Source organism: Berghia stephanieae, chromosome 2 (assembly GCF_034508935.2).
Source record: "Berghia stephanieae isolate SIO BIC M18660-M18661 chromosome 2, UCSD_Bste_1.3, whole genome shotgun sequence".
NCBI classification, from domain to species: domain Eukaryota; kingdom Metazoa; phylum Mollusca; class Gastropoda; order Nudibranchia; family Aeolidiidae; genus Berghia; species Berghia stephanieae.
This window is the reverse complement of record NC_088361.1, coordinates 20,672,676-20,692,586: the sequence shown is the minus strand read 5'-3', so window position 1 is coordinate 20,692,586 and position 19,911 is coordinate 20,672,676. Positions and strand designations below refer to the sequence as shown.

At 36.4% G+C, this 19,911-nt stretch overlaps 1 protein-coding gene across 50 annotated transcripts in view; it reads left to right on the top strand.

Moving 5' to 3' along the window:
• LOC144964461 (uncharacterized) overlaps positions 1-19,911 on the top strand; it is a 94,200-nt gene that overhangs the window by 9,270 nt on the left and 65,019 nt on the right. For 41 of the 50 annotated variants that reach the window (XR_013643844.1, XM_078898793.1, XM_078898795.1 and 38 more), the window contains exon 2: positions 1,364-2,506. Coding sequence is in view for 49 of the 50 variants with exons in the window: in XM_078898793.1 (XP_078754919.1) it covers positions 1,364-2,506 (1,143 nt within the window). In the remaining variant the exon portion in view is untranslated. The remainder of the gene's footprint in view (positions 1-1,363; positions 2,507-19,911) is intronic. The other 9 variants (XM_078898799.1, XM_078898789.1, XM_078898781.1 and 6 more) reach the window with 1 other exon arrangement.

Here is a 19,911-nt window from a genome sequence, read left to right as displayed (position 1 = left end):
TTTAGGAGAACACTCCTTGAAAACTCTTTGAATTTTGCAAGATCACCACTACTGCAACTAAAACTACCACCACCACTAAATCATCATCATCACTACCACCACAACCACCCACCAGTTCATCGTCACCTTCACTACCACACTACTACAACCACCACCGTCCACATCATCATCATTACAACTGCCGCTACTACAACCTCTACCACATAATTTTCATTATCTTTCTTACAATAATCATTACGCCATAATGATCACTACCACCACCACTATAACAACCACCACATCACTTGCCCTATCACAACTACTACAACCATCATCACATCACTATCCCTACCACAACCATCACCACATCATCATCCCTACCAATCCCATGGAAAATAACAGTTTAGATTTTTTTTCTATCTCTCATTATGGCCTGTAGAATCTGCCAACTTTGTTTACACACATTTTCATTCAGGATAAGGTATTTTGGCAAGGTTGCCAATTTTCCGTATATTTACGGAATTCAGTATGTTATAAACCCTCAGTATATTTTCCAATCACCTGCTAAACGGAAAAAAGTAAGCACATACTGTCTTTTTACTGGAGTTCAGCACTCAGATAAAGGTCAATCTATGTGTTTGTGTGGTAAAAGTTCAGTAAATTATTGCCTCCTGGGTGGGGATTCTGACCTCCCATAGTGGCCAGGGAGGTACATGCTGTGTCTTCTATCCCCCCATACCCGTTTTCCAATTGTTTCCTGTCATTGTCTTGGAATGAGATTACTTAATTTTGTCCTGATCCTTGCCGGAGGGAAACAGTCAAATGTATAGTTATAGTTTTGGGATATTATATTTTTTTTCCTTGTAAATCATCTCTCTGTTAAGCATTGTATTATGTTTAGTTTACATATTATATTATATGATTGGTACATATTTGATTGTATTCCTCTTAGTTGGGACCTGTGCTTGTGTCTGGATGAGACTTTTAGATGATCTCAAACGAAGTACTTTGACAGTGTGCTCTTGGAATCTACATCTGTTCCCTATTTGAACCAGTTCCCCTTTGTCTTACCTTTTCTTTTGTGCTTTAATTGTAATTCTAGAACTTTTTACTATCCCATTTTCTTCCTTTTTACTGGCACTGATATGACCTTAAAGTGTTGCAAGCGCCGTAAAACCCTTAAAAACAAAAATAACAAAAATTATTGCCTCCTGAATTGGCAACCCTGATTTGGACATGTTCAATATAAATTTGAATCTTTCACCGAAGTTAGTGGGAAAAAAAATGTGGTTGTATCCTTTAGGTTGTGTATCAAGAGCATAGAACATTGAACCTGTTCAAAAAAATGCAGTTTTAAGAATATTTTTTTATACTTTCTTTTCAGCAGACAAAATGGCAGATATTCAACTAGATGTAGCTTCAGCAAATCGTTTTATCAGCAGTCTTAGTAAATCCCTTCAAGCCCTGTGTCATGGTTGTATGGACTTTGATGCTGGCATTGAAATCGTTGGTTACATCAACGTCAACATCGACAGTGGAAGCAAAGTGGACTATGTTTTAAATGAAAAGGTTTTGAAAAGCACCACAAATTCAATGACATTTGTTAGCAATAGTTTTCTTGCCAAAAAAGATCAACCAAAAAATTGTAAGGATGGATCATGTTCACCAATTCCAGAATTGAACTATAACCAACAAAGAACTCAAGGAAATTATTCTTACCCCGCAGCACAGTTATATAGATCCTCAGGAATTTACTCACCACATTCACAGGTTGTTAGGGGTTCACAAAAAAGACAATGGTCTGGTGGAGATTGGAGAATGTCCCCACGGAAATATTCCAGAGGAGGAAAATCTCAATATGGTGTGTCATACCAACAACAATCATCACCCTCACAGAACGAAGCATATTCATCTTTTCCAAATCAACAAGTGTCCAATACTAGCTCTGCTGCCATGTCTTCTCAAAATTTTCCCTCCTCCCAACAAGAATATGATAACTCAGTTGGAACTGAGAGTGATGTGAATATTAAGACAGAAGTTGAAGACACTGCAGGTGAAAATGCAGCAGATGGAGAGTCAATCGATCAGACCAATAGTGCTAATACAGATAATGTAAATATTAAAGCTGACCCAGATGCTGTCACAAATCAAGGCAATTCTGAAAGCAACCCAGCTAAAACTGAACCAAACATTTCCGATTCTTTTCTTCAGCAGCCAACCAAAACCGATGAAGCTGTCGAAGATTCTAGTCATGTGGAATCCAATAATGACAATAGTGAGAAAAATTATGAAGATCCCTCTTATAGTGAATCTTATGGTGAAATGGGTAATGCTGGAGAGGGTGGTGATCATTCCAATACGGGTGTTGATTCTCAGAGACTAACTGGTGCTAGTGCAAATTTTGAAGAATCTGGGGAAATGTTTTCAGAATCATATGCAGGAGAAGGGACGAGTGGAGGAGGGCAGTTTGAAGTTATAGAAATTGACGACGAAGATGAAGATGTTGCTGCTATGTTCGATGACTCTCGTAAGTACAACTTTTTTTCCCATTTATTTTATGAACTTATAAGCATCTTACAATGAACCCATTGCATTTAACAATGTGTAATCTGAAGTTTTTGAAAAACAGAAGGTTCATCCTCTGTAATCAGACCTTCCACTTTTAATTTAAACAATGTTAATATGAGGCTTGTGACAAATCAAAAGGTCGTTTTCCTAACGTTTGTTACTTAAAGACGTCTTTGACAATTTATTGAACCTGACTAGCTTACATCAGTGTTTTTTTATTTGTATTGAATAATGACAAATGATCCAAAAACCGGGAGACTTACATCCAAAAGAGTAGCAAGGAAAAGTTCTGAAATTTACAAAACAGTGTGCACAGAGTTCAAAAGTTTGTCTACACCTTTTCAAAACTTGACAGCAACTATTCCTGCTATTTTTTTTAGAGCTAGTCAAACCATTAAAAAAAATATTTGTAACTATTTGGGAGAGAAGTGAAAATTAGATCTTTCCTTTATATATAAATAAAAAATAACTTGATATTTCTGTGTTGCGAAAACAAATCTTTTATCACAGTCCTGTATGGACGGAATTTTGAAGATGAGTGGGTTGTTCCATACATTTTCAAAACTCATATTCTCACTTTTTCTTTCACTTCAAAAAGAACAGGTTCTTGTCAAGCTTTACTAAGCTCACATTGTCAGTTGTTTCATGTTAAAGTTTATAGACTTTACACAAAAATACGTCATCCAAGTAACTGTCAAAACTATTTTACAATGATTAACAGCCCTCTTGTCCTTAAAATTGACCACATATTCATATTGGTAGAGGAAGGGCAACTTTTAACTTAAAAGTGAAAGGGATACATTTTTTATTTTTTTCTAAGATACAGATTTTGAAAAACTAAATTCTACTTATTTTTATTCTACATATAAATTGTGCGGTTTCCAATTAAAAATGTATTTTTTTTTTTTTGGGTTAAATGTGGCAGGTCTGTAATAACAATGAATAAAAATAAAAGTGATATTGGATGAATTTTGCATAGTTCTCAGATGTGCTTTGGGTTCACTGTAAGATTGACAGTCTTTCCAAACAAAGTTGCACAAATTTATATATCATATTGTTTTTTTCAAAAGCTATTCCTTGACATCATACTTCTCATTGCTTGTTGTATAGAAACTAAATCGCAGTTGATAGAAAGGCAATTGCTTTCTAATATGTGCTCATCATCATCATTGTTGCCTTTTTCACCCTGGGTCAGGGTATAGGCCACAGACAAACAGTTTCCATCCTTCTCTATCCTGAGCTAACTTTTATCTTGTTCCATGTCTTATCACTACTCTGTATATCAGCTTCTTTAATTCTTCATGTTCCCCGTGACCTTCCCCCTTGATCTTCTGCCCTGAGGGTTCCAGTCCAATACTTTTTTTGTTATAGTGGAGTCGTTCTTCCTAAGGGTGTGTCCAATCCACTTCCATCGTTTTCTTCCTATTTCCTCTCCCACTGGTTTCCGCTGTGTTTTTTTCCATGCTGTAATACTTCTTCATTCTTAATTCTATCCATCCATTTTATTCTGAGTAGTTTACGCATGGACCTGTTTACGAAAATCTGTATCCTCCTTATACATGCCTGCAATGCATTCCAAATTTCACAGCCATGCAGTAGGACAGACTTCACGTTTGAGTTGAAAAGTCTTAGCTTTAGTCGAAGGGAGATGTCTTTTATTCTCCAAACTCTGTCAAAGATGTGAATGCAGCCTGTGCCTTTCCTATCCATTCTTTCACCTCTGCTTCCGTGCCTCCATCCTTGTCAATTATACTCCAGAGATAGCAGAAAATGTCTATATCTTCAAGTTCCTGATCTTCTACTTTGATCTGCTCCCTTTGAAGTGTACCTATCCTTAAGACCTTTGACTTTGCAGGGGAATTCTTAAACCAATCGATTCCGAGAGGCTGTTTATAATTGTGGTTTTTGCTTGCATCTGGTCCTGGGTGTGGGACAGAAGAGCCAGATCATCTGCAAAATCCAGATCATCCAACTGTGTCCTGGGGGTCTACTGTAATCCCATTTCTTCACCCTTTGGAGGTTTCCTTCATAAGCCAATCAATGGCAATGATGAAAAGGAGTGGTGAGAGCAAGCATCCCTGCTGGACACCAGTCTTAATTTCAAAGCTGTCAGTAAGCTGATCTTCATGTACAACCCTGCAACTGGATCCTTCATACATTTCTTTAATGGGGTTTACTAACTTCTCAGGGAGTTCATAATGTGCCAGAATTTTCCACAATGTTGCTATGTCAATACTGTTGAAAGCCTTCTTGTAATCCAGAAAGTTGACAATAAGAGGAGAGTTCCTTTCTATAGACTGTTCCACTATGACTTTGTCAAGAGGCAATTTGGTCGATGGCTGAACGGTTTTTCTGATCATCTGTTGCATTCTTAATCCTCTCTAGAATCATGCGATTGAAAACCTTTCCTGGGATAGAGAGGAGTGATTCCTCGATAATTACAATTACTGAGGTTCCCTTTCTTTGGAAGCTTGGAAAGATGTCCTTCCAATCCTTTGGGAATATCCCGTTTTTCCATATTCTCTCAAATAGTGGGTGAAGGGCCTCAGCATTTCTTTCAGCATCAACTTTTAGAGTCTCCGGTGGAATCTGACCTGGTCCAGCAGTTTTCTCCCTTTTCATCTTGTTAATGACACCCACAATCTCTGCTATCGATGCTGGATCACAGCTAATTGGTCTCTCATTCCTTGCAGGCAAAATTTCTGACGGGTTCTGTTGGTGGTCTGTTCAGAAGGCAGTTATTATTATTTTGAGACAGCCTAATAGTGATTAGTTCTCACCAAATTATATTAGACTATAAACGTTAAAGTTAAAGGTTACACAGAGTTTAATGTGTTGGTATGATTAATTGATGGAAGTTGTATTTTATCTAAACGCATTGCATCAGTATTCAATATTCTGATTATGATAGTAACTTCTTAAGTTCAAGTCTTACCATTACTACGTTAGGTATTTTTCTTGCAAAGTAAAAATACATTACCCACGGCATCATTTTTACATGGTTTTACTTATATAATTAAAAAAATTTTTGGACTTATTTATAATAAAGTTAATATGAAATTATTTTATCAAGTAACCGTGGAGTATGATGGTCAATATTTTATCATTAAATAAATGATACGATTCTTATAGCTTCTCATTCCCTTTGCTTTTGCATACTTTGATTTTTATTATAGTGGTGATCATCCAGATGTTTTTCTTGTCTAAATGGCTACTGTTTCAAGGAAATGATTTTATTCTTTTTTCATGGTTGGGCTCTGCTTTGTAGTTTACAATATATATTTATTTGCCATTGATTGACTGTGAGAGTGGTTGAGGAGGAATTCATTTTTCTACCTTTCTTTTTGTCACAAAGTTTAACAGTAATTAGTGGCAATGATTATTGTACAATTTTAAAAATCAAACCAAACTAAACTTAGACATTAATTTAAAGTCGTGGATCATCATGGATTTGTCACTTTGATATTTTCAAAAATTAAAGTGGAGCTATTCTAATGTCTTTGTCCTTGTCCTGACATGCTCAATGTTTGTAATGCAAGCGAGGGTTCACAACGGAAAACAGGCATTAAAATCATCCGAACTATCAGGTAACCTCTGGTGTAATGGTATCAGGAGATCTGAGGATTCGATCCCCAGTCGAGGAAGACTGACAGTGTTGCCACAAAAATACATTTTACGTATTTTGCTGAGGATTGTATACGTTAATATGAAGGCAATTTTAATATTCATGTACTTTTATTGTACTTCAAGACTTTTAATCTGTTTCATGACCTGGAAGGTTATTACAGTGAGTTCGGTAATAATATGATTTGGCTTGGGTCATATCAGATTATACATGGATTGTGGAAGTTGATACAATTTATAAAGTTTATAAAGAATAAGTTTATTCATTGATTAAAATATCGATTATAATATTGCTCGTTTAGTCTAATTGACCATATCATTAGATTTAGCATTAATTATCAGGGTTTTTTATTTTATTTTTAGGATTGTACGCAAAATCTGACTCATTTTGGCTCTGTACACATTTCCATGGGCTAGGGTTGGCAGCACTGGACTAATTTTGTGGGATGGTTAATTTTTCTTGTATTTTTCTTTCTAGCATTGTTTCATGCACAATTTTCATCTTTTGTCTCGCACCAAAGCCTGCTCCCCAAATTGTCACTTTGATGTTTATATGAAATACACTCTTAAAAGGAAGTTACTAATTGTGAATTTACACGACTTGTGATTTTCACCATTGATAAAAGAGGGAAGTTTGGTTCGGTGTTTCATTCCTTTGTTACAAAATTCTTCTGATGTTGCCTTTTTTTTTTTGTTTAATGTTTGGGGTTCTTTCTCTGCATCCTTTTCACATGGCATTTAGATAATCACCACTATATTTAATGGAAAGATTGTCCACCAATTAATTATTTATTATGTGATCGCATCATATTTTGATGTCATGTTCAGAGATTTTTTTAGTTTTCACATGCTCCTAGTTTAGTTGCAGCTCTTTGGAATTCTTGATCTTATTTTTGCCAAGAGTTGATGATTGGTTTGATTTAGAAGTAATGAATAAATAGATACACACTAAAATAGCTCTTTAAAAAAATATTTTAAAAAGTTGTGCTGTTTTAGCCAATGATTTCAATGTCAACTTTTAAAATTTTTTTCTATCTATGCCTGTTTTAGCTCCTTCTTGATGGTTATACGATTTTTTTTCCTCTCATCATAGAGTTAAACATTCAGTCATTCAGTCGTCTTTTCAATGCAATTTGCTTTGATAATTTCATCGAAGAGAAAAAAAATAATCTGAATGTCAAGAAAGAGCATAACAATTGGCTATAGAATGGATTTTAACCCAAAAATTATTTTTTAAAAATTGAACAGTAAAGGAGTGTAAATGTATATTTGACCATTTGAGCATCTCCAAACAATGACAATGAAATATGGTATCAATCACAATCATAATTAGTCTCTTTTTAGTATATAGGTGTCAGTTTTTGATTTTTCATCCAATCTTTGGGAGGAACCTTGATTGTTGGAATTTTACTTATATATGCGCATTGTATAATCAAAATCTGTAAACACTCAAATCTGAGTCAACAAGAAGCGTAGCAGAAATTTGAGGGCAAGTGGTACTTTCTCTAATTACAAGTATTGATTGCTTTCTTCTTGAAGACTCAGGTTGAGTTTACTTATGTTCTTTTCCCTGTGTTTTGATCTGAAAGATTTTTTTGTTTTATTTTACAAAATTTGAAATGCCATGTATAATTAACTTTCTATTCTAGGACATATACAAATCTCAAGGTCTCGGGTTTTACATGTATTTGTTTGTTTGCAATATTATTTTTTAATGTGTGCGTGCAAGATGATGCTATTTTCCTTAGTCTCAAGGTTGTATCCTCTAAAATGATAGCACATTCAAGGAAGAGGCAAAGGCATCATATTACGATCATGCTTAATATTTTCATTTTGTCAATGCTGATGGTTTTCCTCGTACCCGCGGAAATCCGCGATTATTGAGTCAGAGGGGGAATTTCCTTTAAAAAGAAAATTGTTCATTGTTCTTGATATGTGGTGGAACAAATAGGTGCAGTTTCCCACTTCCCCCCAGAATTTAGCTAGAGTATCAATGATAGTTTATCATCTCAATTGCCTTAAAAGTGGGGTTTCGTGCTGTAAAAATGGGGCTTTTAAAGGCCATCGTTCAAACTTTCCCTCCTTTTTTACTTTTTGTCACCATCAGCACTTTCGTACAATCTGTGTGCTTTACTATAGATTTGTCAATAATGATACATTCTAGAACTTAGTATGGTGTTATGGTTAACTTGATAAAGGGAGATTTGAGTTTTGACACACCATCAAACAGCTGGATGGCACACTGCCAAAAAAGCTGGATGTGTAGCTGGTCTCAGTAGGGTCTCAAAATATTTCTGATGCTGTCTCTTTCACTTCCATCTGTTTCTCTTCCTTTTGTCTCCTCATACATGCGACTTTTTTTTTAGCTCTTGACAAGAAACTAAGTGACAGTGACTGGGTTTTCCCCAGGCCCTGGCTAGGGTGTGGAGAGGTAGAATGAGAATGTATTTGTTAGCAGAAGTTTAAATGTGTTTGTTTCAATGTATCTTGGTCTGGCTTGTTTAGTCATTTCAGATGCTGTTCCATGCTGTAACTATTTATCAGTCTGAGCAATTTCCTTTTGAGTAAGCTTTTTAATGCCCGTTTGACCCATGCACAGGCTGTCGTATTCAAAGTAATAATAATGATGATGATAATAATAATAATAATGGTGGTGATGATGATAATAATCTCTCATTTGTTTTAAGTGTTTCATTCACTCCGTTTTGTTGACAAAGGGGAAACACGAAGCATCCACATTTTCTATCTATTTAACTATTTTTAGTTATTTATGATATAACCATGCTGAAAAACAAAACAAAACAACTGGACTTGTAAAGCACCAACCACTCTTTCACAAAAGAATCTCAAATACTTGTTACACTACACTATATAATTCCACGATTTTGTTGATTGTTGAGATTTTACTTCTAGAGTGAGTACTTCTCCAAGTCTTAGTATTTGTCATCCATGCGATAACATTTCACTTGCAATACATTAGTTGATTTGTTTACTTAGTGATGTAATGCTTTTAATATTGGTTATTCATGTCATTTGATTGCGTGCTCAGTTATGATACTCTGTATTGATCCAACATGTACGAGTATAGTAGTAGGTCGAAATCTTACTTCTTTTTTGTCTTTTTCCTTTTTTTTTAATACAATTTTTTGTTGTTGGAATAATTGAAAAAGCATTATGCTTTTACGCTGAGAATTGGAACCTTCCAATTGTTTGTCATGTTATAGTGTACCTTATTACACAATCGTCTTTCTAATTATATATCCAACCATTGTTTATGTTATGCATATTTCAATGATGGCTTTACTGTTTGAATTATTAGACTGATTGATTCACTCACCCATTCTGATGTTATGTTGATTATTGTTATAAAATGGTTATAAAAATTTTTGTTGTGTTATGACCTCTATATTGGCGCTGTTGTAGTTATTAATATGGTTGTTATGTAAAGTATATCTATCAATAAATCGAATAAAATTTTCTTATTTTCATTTTTGACAATCTGTCATCAATTTTTCTTTCTTTCTTTTTTACTTTTTCTTTTGATATATCAGTATCAGTAGGTATGTTGCAATTGTTTGTACCGTATTTGGTAAGTTTAGAATTTATTTTTGTTTAATCTTTTGTTATAACCACTTTACCTATTCAACTGCACCTATAGATGATGGATGGGAAATAATATTAGTTTTGTCAACTGAATATTTGACATATGCACTTGTGTTTTGATTCCATGTAAGCTGTACTTCGCGGGTGGTTGGATGGGAGCATCACCCTTGAATCATATACCTATGATGTTCGCATGGGTATACGATCCAAGAGTGATGTCGTTTCTTCTTCTCTTTACTAGCCTATTCTGCTTCTTTGGTTTGTGATTGTATTTTTGACAGGAGATATTTTTTTTTTTCTGTAAATCTTCTGCCTGTTTGTTCTTGGTTATTTATAATTTAGCTTATGATATCTTTAGGTTATGATTTTGATTTACATTTGTACTATTTTTGTTAGATTGCTTGTTTTTTTGTTTCAGCGGTCTCTCATATAACCTCAATTGTGTTGGAAGAGACCTAAAGCAACAAACAAACAAAAAAAAAAAGCTGTACTTCTTTTGATTTTAGAATAGTTCTGACAATTGCTGTCCCTAGTAGGGTAATTGTCTTTTTTTTTTTTTTAATGCTTGTTTCCGATCATCCAAACTTTTTTGTTCACTGAGGTCCACTCTTATCTCCCCTTATTTGAGGCAGTGATTGAAGTATCTTTTATTAAGTTTGACATGAAAGGACATTAATACTACTTTCCTGCCTATTGAGCATATACGAAACAATTGTAGAACCTTCAGTTTTTTGGGGGGGTCTAAATATAAATCTTTACAAGCATTTTTAAATTATTGAAACTTTTTGAAAAGGTATTTTTAGTGCCAGAACACATTAAAGACTTTGAGGGCTGCCATTGGTTAATTTATTAAGTAAGCTATGTTGCCTTTTACTTTTACTCTTTAAAAATTTGAATTTTTTTTTTTTTGAAATTTCAAATTGGATGCTGTATTATTAAAGATGATAGAAATGATATTGCTGTCAGCAGTTACTCTGATTTATATATAATAATAAATGATACTTTTTGAGCACTTTCCATGAACCAAACATCTCAAAGCGCTTTACAGATATTGAATTACTGTGTGTTTTTTAACAAACACAGGTAGTACAAATTAAACATGGAAACAAAATACATGTCGCTAAAATAATATGGATAAATATATGTGTACCAAAAGAATGGCAGAAATAACTTTGACGTTTTGTCCATGCTTTTTTTTTCAGCCCTGTAAAAATTTGAGACTTTTTGTCGTTTAAAAAACACGAATTTGGATTGTTTTTTTTTTCAACTCATAGAAACTGATTAAGTATGAATTTTTAAAATAGTTTTTCACAACTTACAGGGTGTCCTGCAAGGTCGTAAAGTCATAAAACAGTTGTATATCATCAAGTCCACCCATATGCGTGCAATAACCCCCCCCCCCCCCTCCTTTTTTTTTTTTTTTAAAGCATCTGCTGCGCCTTTATCTTTGGAGATGTCAATACTACTACTACTACTACTACTACTACTACTACTACTACTACTACTACTACTACTACTACTACTACTACTACTACTACTACTACTACTACTATTACTATTACTACTACTACTACTACTACTACTACTACTACTACTACTACAGTGTTTAACCATTTTGATTTATTAAAGATACTCGAGTCTTATTTGTAAGATCCGTAACCGTGGGCTACAGTAACAAAAATAAAAACAAGTGAAAACAAATACTGTCAGGCCTTTTGACTGAAAGTTAATTTTAAATCTCTGGAATAGAAGTTATTTTTAAAAAAATCGTTTTAAGGAAAGGGTATGACGATTTTTAAAAAATTGACATAAATTAAGTTTTAATATAATATACATAACTGACAATTTATGTTTTGATTTTGTTGGAGTTTGACTGATGGACCGATAAATTTTTCCATTATCATCACTGGATATTAAATGTGGTGGTGGTGTTTGTGATGGTGACAACCGTTGTTTGGTGGAGTGAGTATTTTTTTTCCTTCTGGATAGATTCAGTGTGGTTCAGAACAATAATCCATCAGGTTTGTACATTTGTCAAAATTCGCGGGTGGTTGGATGGGAGCATCACCCTTGAATCATATACCTATGATGTTCGCATGGGTGTACGATCCGATAGTGATGTCGTTTCTTCTTCTCTTTACTAGCCTATCCTGCTTCTTTGGTTTGTGATTGTATTTTTGACAGGGGATATTTTTTTTTCTGTAAATCTTCGGCCTGTTTGTTCTTGGTTATTTAATTTAGCTTATGATATCTTTAGGTTATGGTTTTGATTTACATTTGTACTATTTTTGTTAGATTGCTTGTTTTTTTGTTTCAGCGGTCTCTCATATAACCTCAATTGTGTTTGAAGAGACCTAAAGCAACAAACAAACAAACAAATTGTCAAAATTCAATGACACACCCAATAGTCGATACGATGTGATATGAAAGGCTTACAATCTGTGACCTGAAGATTTTTTATATAACATTGGGCTGGGCAGATAAAGTTGTTTACATAATATTGTTGACAATAGGGCAAAACACATTGTTTATTTTGCCCTCTTCAAATGCAGATAAATGGAAACAACCAACGCACAAACGTTTTAATCTTGCATTATCTTGAGATTTTCAGACGGTATTGGAGGTTATCTTAGTTTATCAGTACAGTGGAATCCTGGTATTGGAGTTTACCTTGATATTGGAGTGTTGACTATATGCAGATTCTACTGTATCATTTAGCCTGAAGTTTGTTCTTTTTATAAATTCTGGTCAAATTGTAAATAATCTGTTTTGCCAGTGCACTACACCTATGATATTTACCAACAGTGCTGATGAACTAATGATGAAGACTGCACCTTTAGAAAGGTCCATAGACATTATCAATTACTCTACTCATCACGCAATATCCTCCGTTTGAATTGCGTTTTGATTTTCTTCTAACCTCACTAAGTTGTAATCTATTGCTGAAACTGCTCTTTTGATGAGTGATAGGCAAGTAGATATAATAGGCTGAATTAAGGAAGGAACTGCGTCCTTAAAAAAAGCGACAATAATATACTACCTATAAAGGGTTGATAAACATACACCACACACACACACACACACACACACACACACACTCAGAGCACATAATTACTTGGTGAAAAATTTATGTTAAACGATATTGGAAATGGGAGCGTCTATCCAGTGATGCCAAAACTCCGGTTTCACCGGAAAAAAAATCCGTTCCGGAGCAAAACATTCCGGGTTACAGGTAACTTCCGTCGAATTCCGGTGATGTTAAATAGTTCCAAGGATACCCTACCCCCCTTCCAGTCACTACTACTACAACTACCATCACCACATCATCACTACCACAACTAATACAACCACCACCACCACACCATCTTCATTACCACTACTACTACAGCAACCACCAACACAACATCATCATCACTACTACTACAACCAACACCACATCATCATCACTACCACTACAACCACCACATGGGTCAAAGTTTGCAGGTGTACGCCGAAAATGCCGGTGAATGAGAATTTCTAGGCAGGTCTTGCCGGTTTATGGAGTTGATAGTTCACCTGCATATGCCACTATTACACTCAGTGATGATAATCTTCCGTGGAATTCCAGGATTTTGGGAATTTCTCAGAAATTTTCCGCTTCATTTGCCGTGTCAAACATCTTCCTCAAAACCACAAAATCGCCATTATGTGTCTATCATTGATTTTAGAAGAAAATATTTTAATTTTCTACGTCGTAAATGTTGTTTCAAGGTCGTAATTCTGGTTGGGGTTCTTGACCTCCCATAGTGGGCAGGGAGGCACTTACTGTGTCTTCTATCCCCCTATATGTTTTCCAACATGCTTTTTGTCTTGTTCTTGGAATGAGATTACTTTGGTTTTGTCCAGGTCCTGGTCGGAATCCCTCGCTGGGAGGGAAACAAATGTGTACCGTTTTGGGAGATTATGTACTCTATTTATGTATTATTTACATATTATATATGATTTGTAAACATTTCAATGTATCCCTCTTGGTTGGGACCTGTGCTTGTGTCTGGATGAGACTTTTAGGTGATCTTAAATCAGGGCTGGCGAGTCGGAGTCGGTAGGAGTCGGTTGTTTGAGGGTGGAGTCGGAGTCGGTTTTAGAAGTCCCGACTCCGACTCCTTACCACTTTCAGACATTGCATTTTTATGGGTGTGTTCTTTTTTACGAAACCTGCCGAAACCCGCTGAATCCCGACAAAGGTATGGGAAGTAGGTGGCAGTGGGGAGTGAACCTAGAACTCAGGGAAGTGTGCACTATTGGGGAGTGAACCTGGGACTGGGTTTCGGCGGGTTTCGTAAAAAAGAACTAGTGCCGAAACCCGACCATATCCAGCAAAGTTATGGGAAGTAGACAACTGTGGGGAGTGAACCTGAGACAGGGAAGTGTACACCAGTCGGGAGTGAAAGTGATACTAAGGTTATCGGCCGGTTTCCACACCAGTGGGGAGTTAACCTGGGACTGTGAGAGATGGATAACTGTGGGTATCCGAGCCGAATTATAGGAGTTTGGTACCAGAGGAGAATGAACCTGACACTATAGAAGGTGGGCACCAGTGGGGAGTGAACCTGGGATTCAGGGAATTACACACCAGTGGGGATTTAACCTGGGAATATGTAAAAAAGGATACCAGTGGGAAATAAACCTGGGACTAAAGGAGATGGATACCATTGAAATTTGAAGCCGGGTATGAGAGTTTGGTACCAGAGGAGAATGAACCTGACACTATAGGAGGTGGGCGCCAGTGGGGAGTGAACCTGGGACTATGTAAACAGGATATCAGTGGGAAATAAACCTGGGACTAAAGGGAGATGGATACCATTGAAAGTTGAAGCCGGATATGAGAGCTTGGTACCAGAGGAGAATGAACCTGACACTATAGGGGGTGGCGCCAGTGGGGAGTGAACCTGGGACTATGTAAACAGGATATCAGTGGGAAATAAACCTTGGACTAAAGGGACATGGATACCATTGAAAGTTGAAGCCGAATATGAAAGTATGGTACCAGAGGAGAATGAACCTGACACAATAGGAGGTGGGCGCCAGTGGAGAGTGAACCTGGGACTCAGGGAATTGCACACCAGTGGGGAGTTAACCTGGGAATATGTATAAAGGATATCAGTAGGAAATAAATCTGGGACTAAAGGGAGATGGATACCATTGGGAGTTGAAGCCGGATTTATTTCCCACTGATATCCTTTTTTAGATATTCACAGGTTAACTCCCCACTGGTGTGCAATTCCCTGATTCCCAGGATCACTCCCCACTGGCGCCCACCTTCTATAGTGTCAGGTTCATTCTCCTCTGGTACCCAACTCCTATATTTCTGCTCGGATACCCACAGTTATCCATCTCCCACAGTCCGAGGTTAACTCCCAATTGGTGTGCACTTCCCTGAGTCCCAGGTTCACTCCACACTGGCGCCCATCTCCTATAGTGTCAGGTTCATTCTCCTCTGGTACTCAACTCCCATATCCGGCTTCAACTTTCAATGGTATCCATCTCCCTTTAGTTCCAAGTTTATTTCCCACTGATATCCTTTTTACACAGTCCCAGGTTAACTCCCCACTGGCGCCCACCATCTATGGTGTCAGGTTCATTCTCTTCTGGTACCCAACTCCTATAGTTCGGCTCGGATACCCACAGTTATCCATCTCCCACAGTCCCAGGTTAACTCCAAATTGGTGTGCACTTCCCTGAGTCCCAGGTTCACTCCACACTGGCGCCCATCTCCTTTAGTGTCAGGTTCATTCTCCTCTGGTACTCAACTCCCATATCCAACTATCAACTTTCTATGGTATCCATCTCCCTTTAGTCCCAGGTTTATTTCCCACTGATATTCTTTTTACACAGTCCCAGGTTCACTCCACTCTGGTGTACACCGCCCTGATTCCCAGGATCACCCCCCCACTGTTGCCAAACTCCCATAACTTTGCCGGATATTGTCAGGTTTCGGCGGGTTTCGTAATAAAGCACTAATTCTTTTTTACGAAACCGGCCGATAACCTTAGTCTCTGGTTCACTCCCGACTGATGTACACTTCCCCGAGTCTCGGGTTCACTCCCCACAGTTGTCTACTTCCCATAACTTTGCTGGATATTGTCGGGTTTCAGCGGGTTTCGTAATAAAGCACTAATTCTTTTTTACGAAACCCACCGAAACCGGCCGATAACCTTAATCTCAGGTTCACTCTCGTCTGATGTACACTTCCCTGAGTCTCGGGTTCACTCCCCACAGTTGTCTACTTCCCATAACTTTGCTGGATATGGTCGGGTTTCGGCGGGTTTCGTAAAAAAGCACTAGTTCTTTTTTACGAAACCCGCCGAAACCCAGTCCCAGGTTCACTCCCCAATAGTGCACACTTCCCTGAGTTCTAGGTTCACTCACCACTGCCACCTACTTCCCATAACCTTGTCGGGATTCGTTGGGTTTCGTAAAAAAGACACACCGCATTTTTATATCATTCAATGTGTATAATATTTTAGATACTAGATATAGATAGTATCCAGGCCTATAGAATTTGAAAAAAATTACATTGGTATTAGCTAAAGGTGAACTGTGCTTCCAAAACCCCTTTTCCTCCTCAACCTTCATGCTCTCGTGCTGTACATTTAAGTTGGCATCAATGCCAATCACCCCGTACCTGACTAGAGGGAGGGGTGGGGATGCTGACTCTTCAATGTTAAAGTTAGGTTATTAGAAAGTGGGATAACCATAAGACCATAAGAAGTGACTTTATTTTAGTATAAATGGTTTCAGTTTCAATATTGTCTTAATTTCACTTTTCCTCTTTTTGTTGGTCTTAATGACAGTTTTATTCATATCTTAGTTTCAGTTTCCTTTTTGTCTAGTTTCAGTTCCTTTTTTGTCCTAGTTTCAAATATGAAGCGGCTTGTATTGTTATCATACATATACTGGGGGAAAGCTAAAAGTAGCTGCGAGTGTTGGTTGCATATTATTACCTATTAATACTATGCTTGAGGAGTCGGAGTCGGAGTCGGTTTCAAGACTGGAGTCGGAGTCGGTTTAAAAATAACCGACTCCGCCAGCCCTGTCTTAAATTAAGTACTTGGATAGTGTCCTCCTGGAATCTACATCTGTTTTCAAATTTGAACCAATTCCTCTTTGTCTTACCTTTTCTTGTGTGCTTTAATTGTAATTATATAACCTTTTACTATCCCATTTTCTTCTTTGCGGGTGGTTGGATGGGAGCATCACCCTTGAATCATATACCTATGATGTTCGCATGGGTGTACGATCCGATAGTGATGTCGTTTCTTCTTCTCTTTACTAGCCTATCCTGCTTCTTTGGTTTGTGATTGTATTTTTGACAGGGGATATTTTTTTTCCTGTAAATCTTCTGCCTGTTTGTTCTTGGTTATTTATAATTTAGCTTATGATATCTTTAGGTTATGATTTTGATTTACATTTGTACCATTTTTGTTAGATTGCTTGTTTTTTTGTTTCAGCGGTCTCTCATATAACCTCAATTGTGTTGGAAGAGACCTAAAGCAACAAACAAACAAACAAACATTTTCTTCTTTTTTACTGATTCTGATATGATATTTTTGTGTATACAAGTGCTGTAAAACCCTTTAAAACGAACAAACATGGTCGTAATATTGACTCTGAAATTTTGCTGGACACTGGACATCCTACCTTTAATATATTATGTCGAATGATAAATGACAAGAAAGATGTGTTGTCACAGCTTCATATAGTTTTTGACACAGCTTTCTCTCTGTTCTGTGGGATAAGATAATTTGGTTTTTACATGGGAGACGGAACAATTTTTTTTTCATATGTGTGATATACGAATCTTTCATCTCTTTGTGTATATTAAGGGGGGGGGGGGGGGGGGGGTGTGACACTAAAAATGATGAATTTTGACCCAGTTTGTTAAAATTAAGTTTTGATGGGATGTGGTCATGTGACCATTTGTCAGCATAAAAAATTGCACGAGAACTTCATCTTCAGTTTTTTTCTACTCAAAAAAACGTATTTTGTGACCCATAGTATGGTTAAATCCTGCCCATTTGTAGTTTCAGTGGACTGATTTCATGAAAGAATATATCAAATAGCCTTTATAACTAAGTAAAGGCAAAAAGATATCAATGAAAAGTAAAAACTCTCCTCTATCTTCAACAACCAATCACTTTGTTCTTAATTATGTCATGTGGTCACAATCCAATCAGAGAGTGAGAGGAGAGTTTTTCCCTAAACTCGTTTACTTTGACTTTTAAATGCGTTTTTCTCAAAACTGCTCAGTTTTCAACCAATCTTCTTCAAACTTTCTACAAATGAGTATCATACAAATACGCAGGTCCTCTAGGAACCGGATTTTTGGAGAGAAAAAAATAAAATTTATGAGTAATTTGAAATTATGTAACTTTTTTCAAGGGGAATAATCGAGTAATAACTTTGAACTTAATTTTTAAAGTTTCTAATTAAAAAATTAAAAATCGGGCTTCTAGAGCCTCTTTATTTTCCTTTTTTCTACCTCTTGCCAAAATATTATGTCAATGGGTTGATAAACAAAAAAGCCTTTGACTTTGTAAGATTTGTTGTTTATTTTCCAATATGGCATCGTTTCCATAGCAACTGGCAACTTTTTTCGAAAAAAATTATATGCAATCATCCTTACCAAACATATACATTATGACTGCATAGAAGTTTAGGATATTTCATTATTAAATTTTTAAAAAAGGACCCTTTAGTGTTGCTTCCCCCCCCCCCCCCCCCCCCTTAAACGAGTTATTTTTATCATGCCCAATAACACAATAAGCTTGTGAGTATGTGTTATTGCACGAAAAAAATATAACGAGTTTGATTAATACAAAGAAATGAAAGAACACATTTATTCCACCCCTACACGTAATATTATTTGATATTTTGTACTTCGCACTTCTATTCACCATAATTTGTATCTTTCCCCTTCTGCTTGAATGTAAATTTGACCCAAAACTAAAAACGTTGGATTTGTATTCAATGCGCACCAAAAGATTATTTATAAATATTTTATTCAACGATAACGTATTTACTAAGAAATGATAGGATTTTCCAATGAGAGGGGTGGAATCATATGTATTATGCGAGGTTATGCCTTGTGAGGAGATCAACTGTCCAGGTGATAGATAGATTCTCTAATAGGATTTGTTTCTATTTTGATTTGGAACAACTCCCACTGTTTTTTGTTCTTTTTTTACTTATAAAGAGCCATTTGGCTATCCCATTAATATAATTCATTCTTGTACTTAATGACCTTTAGTGTCACAAGCAGTTAACCCCCTAAAATAAAAAAAAAAAACAAGACATTAAAATCTACACAGTTAATTATTGCAATATTGTGCTTCAGGATACACCAAAATGTGCTGTTTTTATCTGTTTTTTCTTTTTCAACTTCAGTCCTAGATTATTATGTAAGATAATTCTTCTTTATGCTCTTCCTGACTTATGTTCGTTATACATTTTTAACGTTAAATGGGGTAATGCACTATTCATGTTAAATTGGGGGGGGGGGGGTGCCCTCGCAGATTACCTCCCGTAGCGGGCAGGGAGGTACTTGCTGTGTCTTCTATCCCCTCTTATCTGTTTTCCAATTGCTTTCTGTCTTTGTCTTGGAATGAGATTGCTTGGTTTTGTCCTGACCTTGGTCGGAGTCCTTGGCTGAGAGGGAAACAGTCGAATGTATAGTTATAGTTTTGGGAGATGATATTTTTTTCCTTGTAACTCATCTCTCTGTTATGCAATGTATTATGTTTAGTTTACTTATTATATATTATATGATTTATAAACATTTGAGTGTATTCCTCTTAGTTGGGACCTGTGCTTGTGTCTGGATGAGACTTTTAGGTGATCTCAAACTAAGTACTTTGATAGTGTACTCTTGGAATCTACATGTTCCCTATTTGAACCAATTCCCCTTTGTCTTACCTTTTCTTTTGTGCTTTAATTGTAATTCTATAACTTTTTACTATCCCATTTTCTTCCTTTTTACTGGCGCTTATATGACCTTAATTTGTTGCAAGCGCCGTAAAACCCTTAAAAACAAAAACAAACAACCCTCGCAGATTTTGTTAGTCATCATAATCCTCAACAGTTTAGGCCATTTGCAAT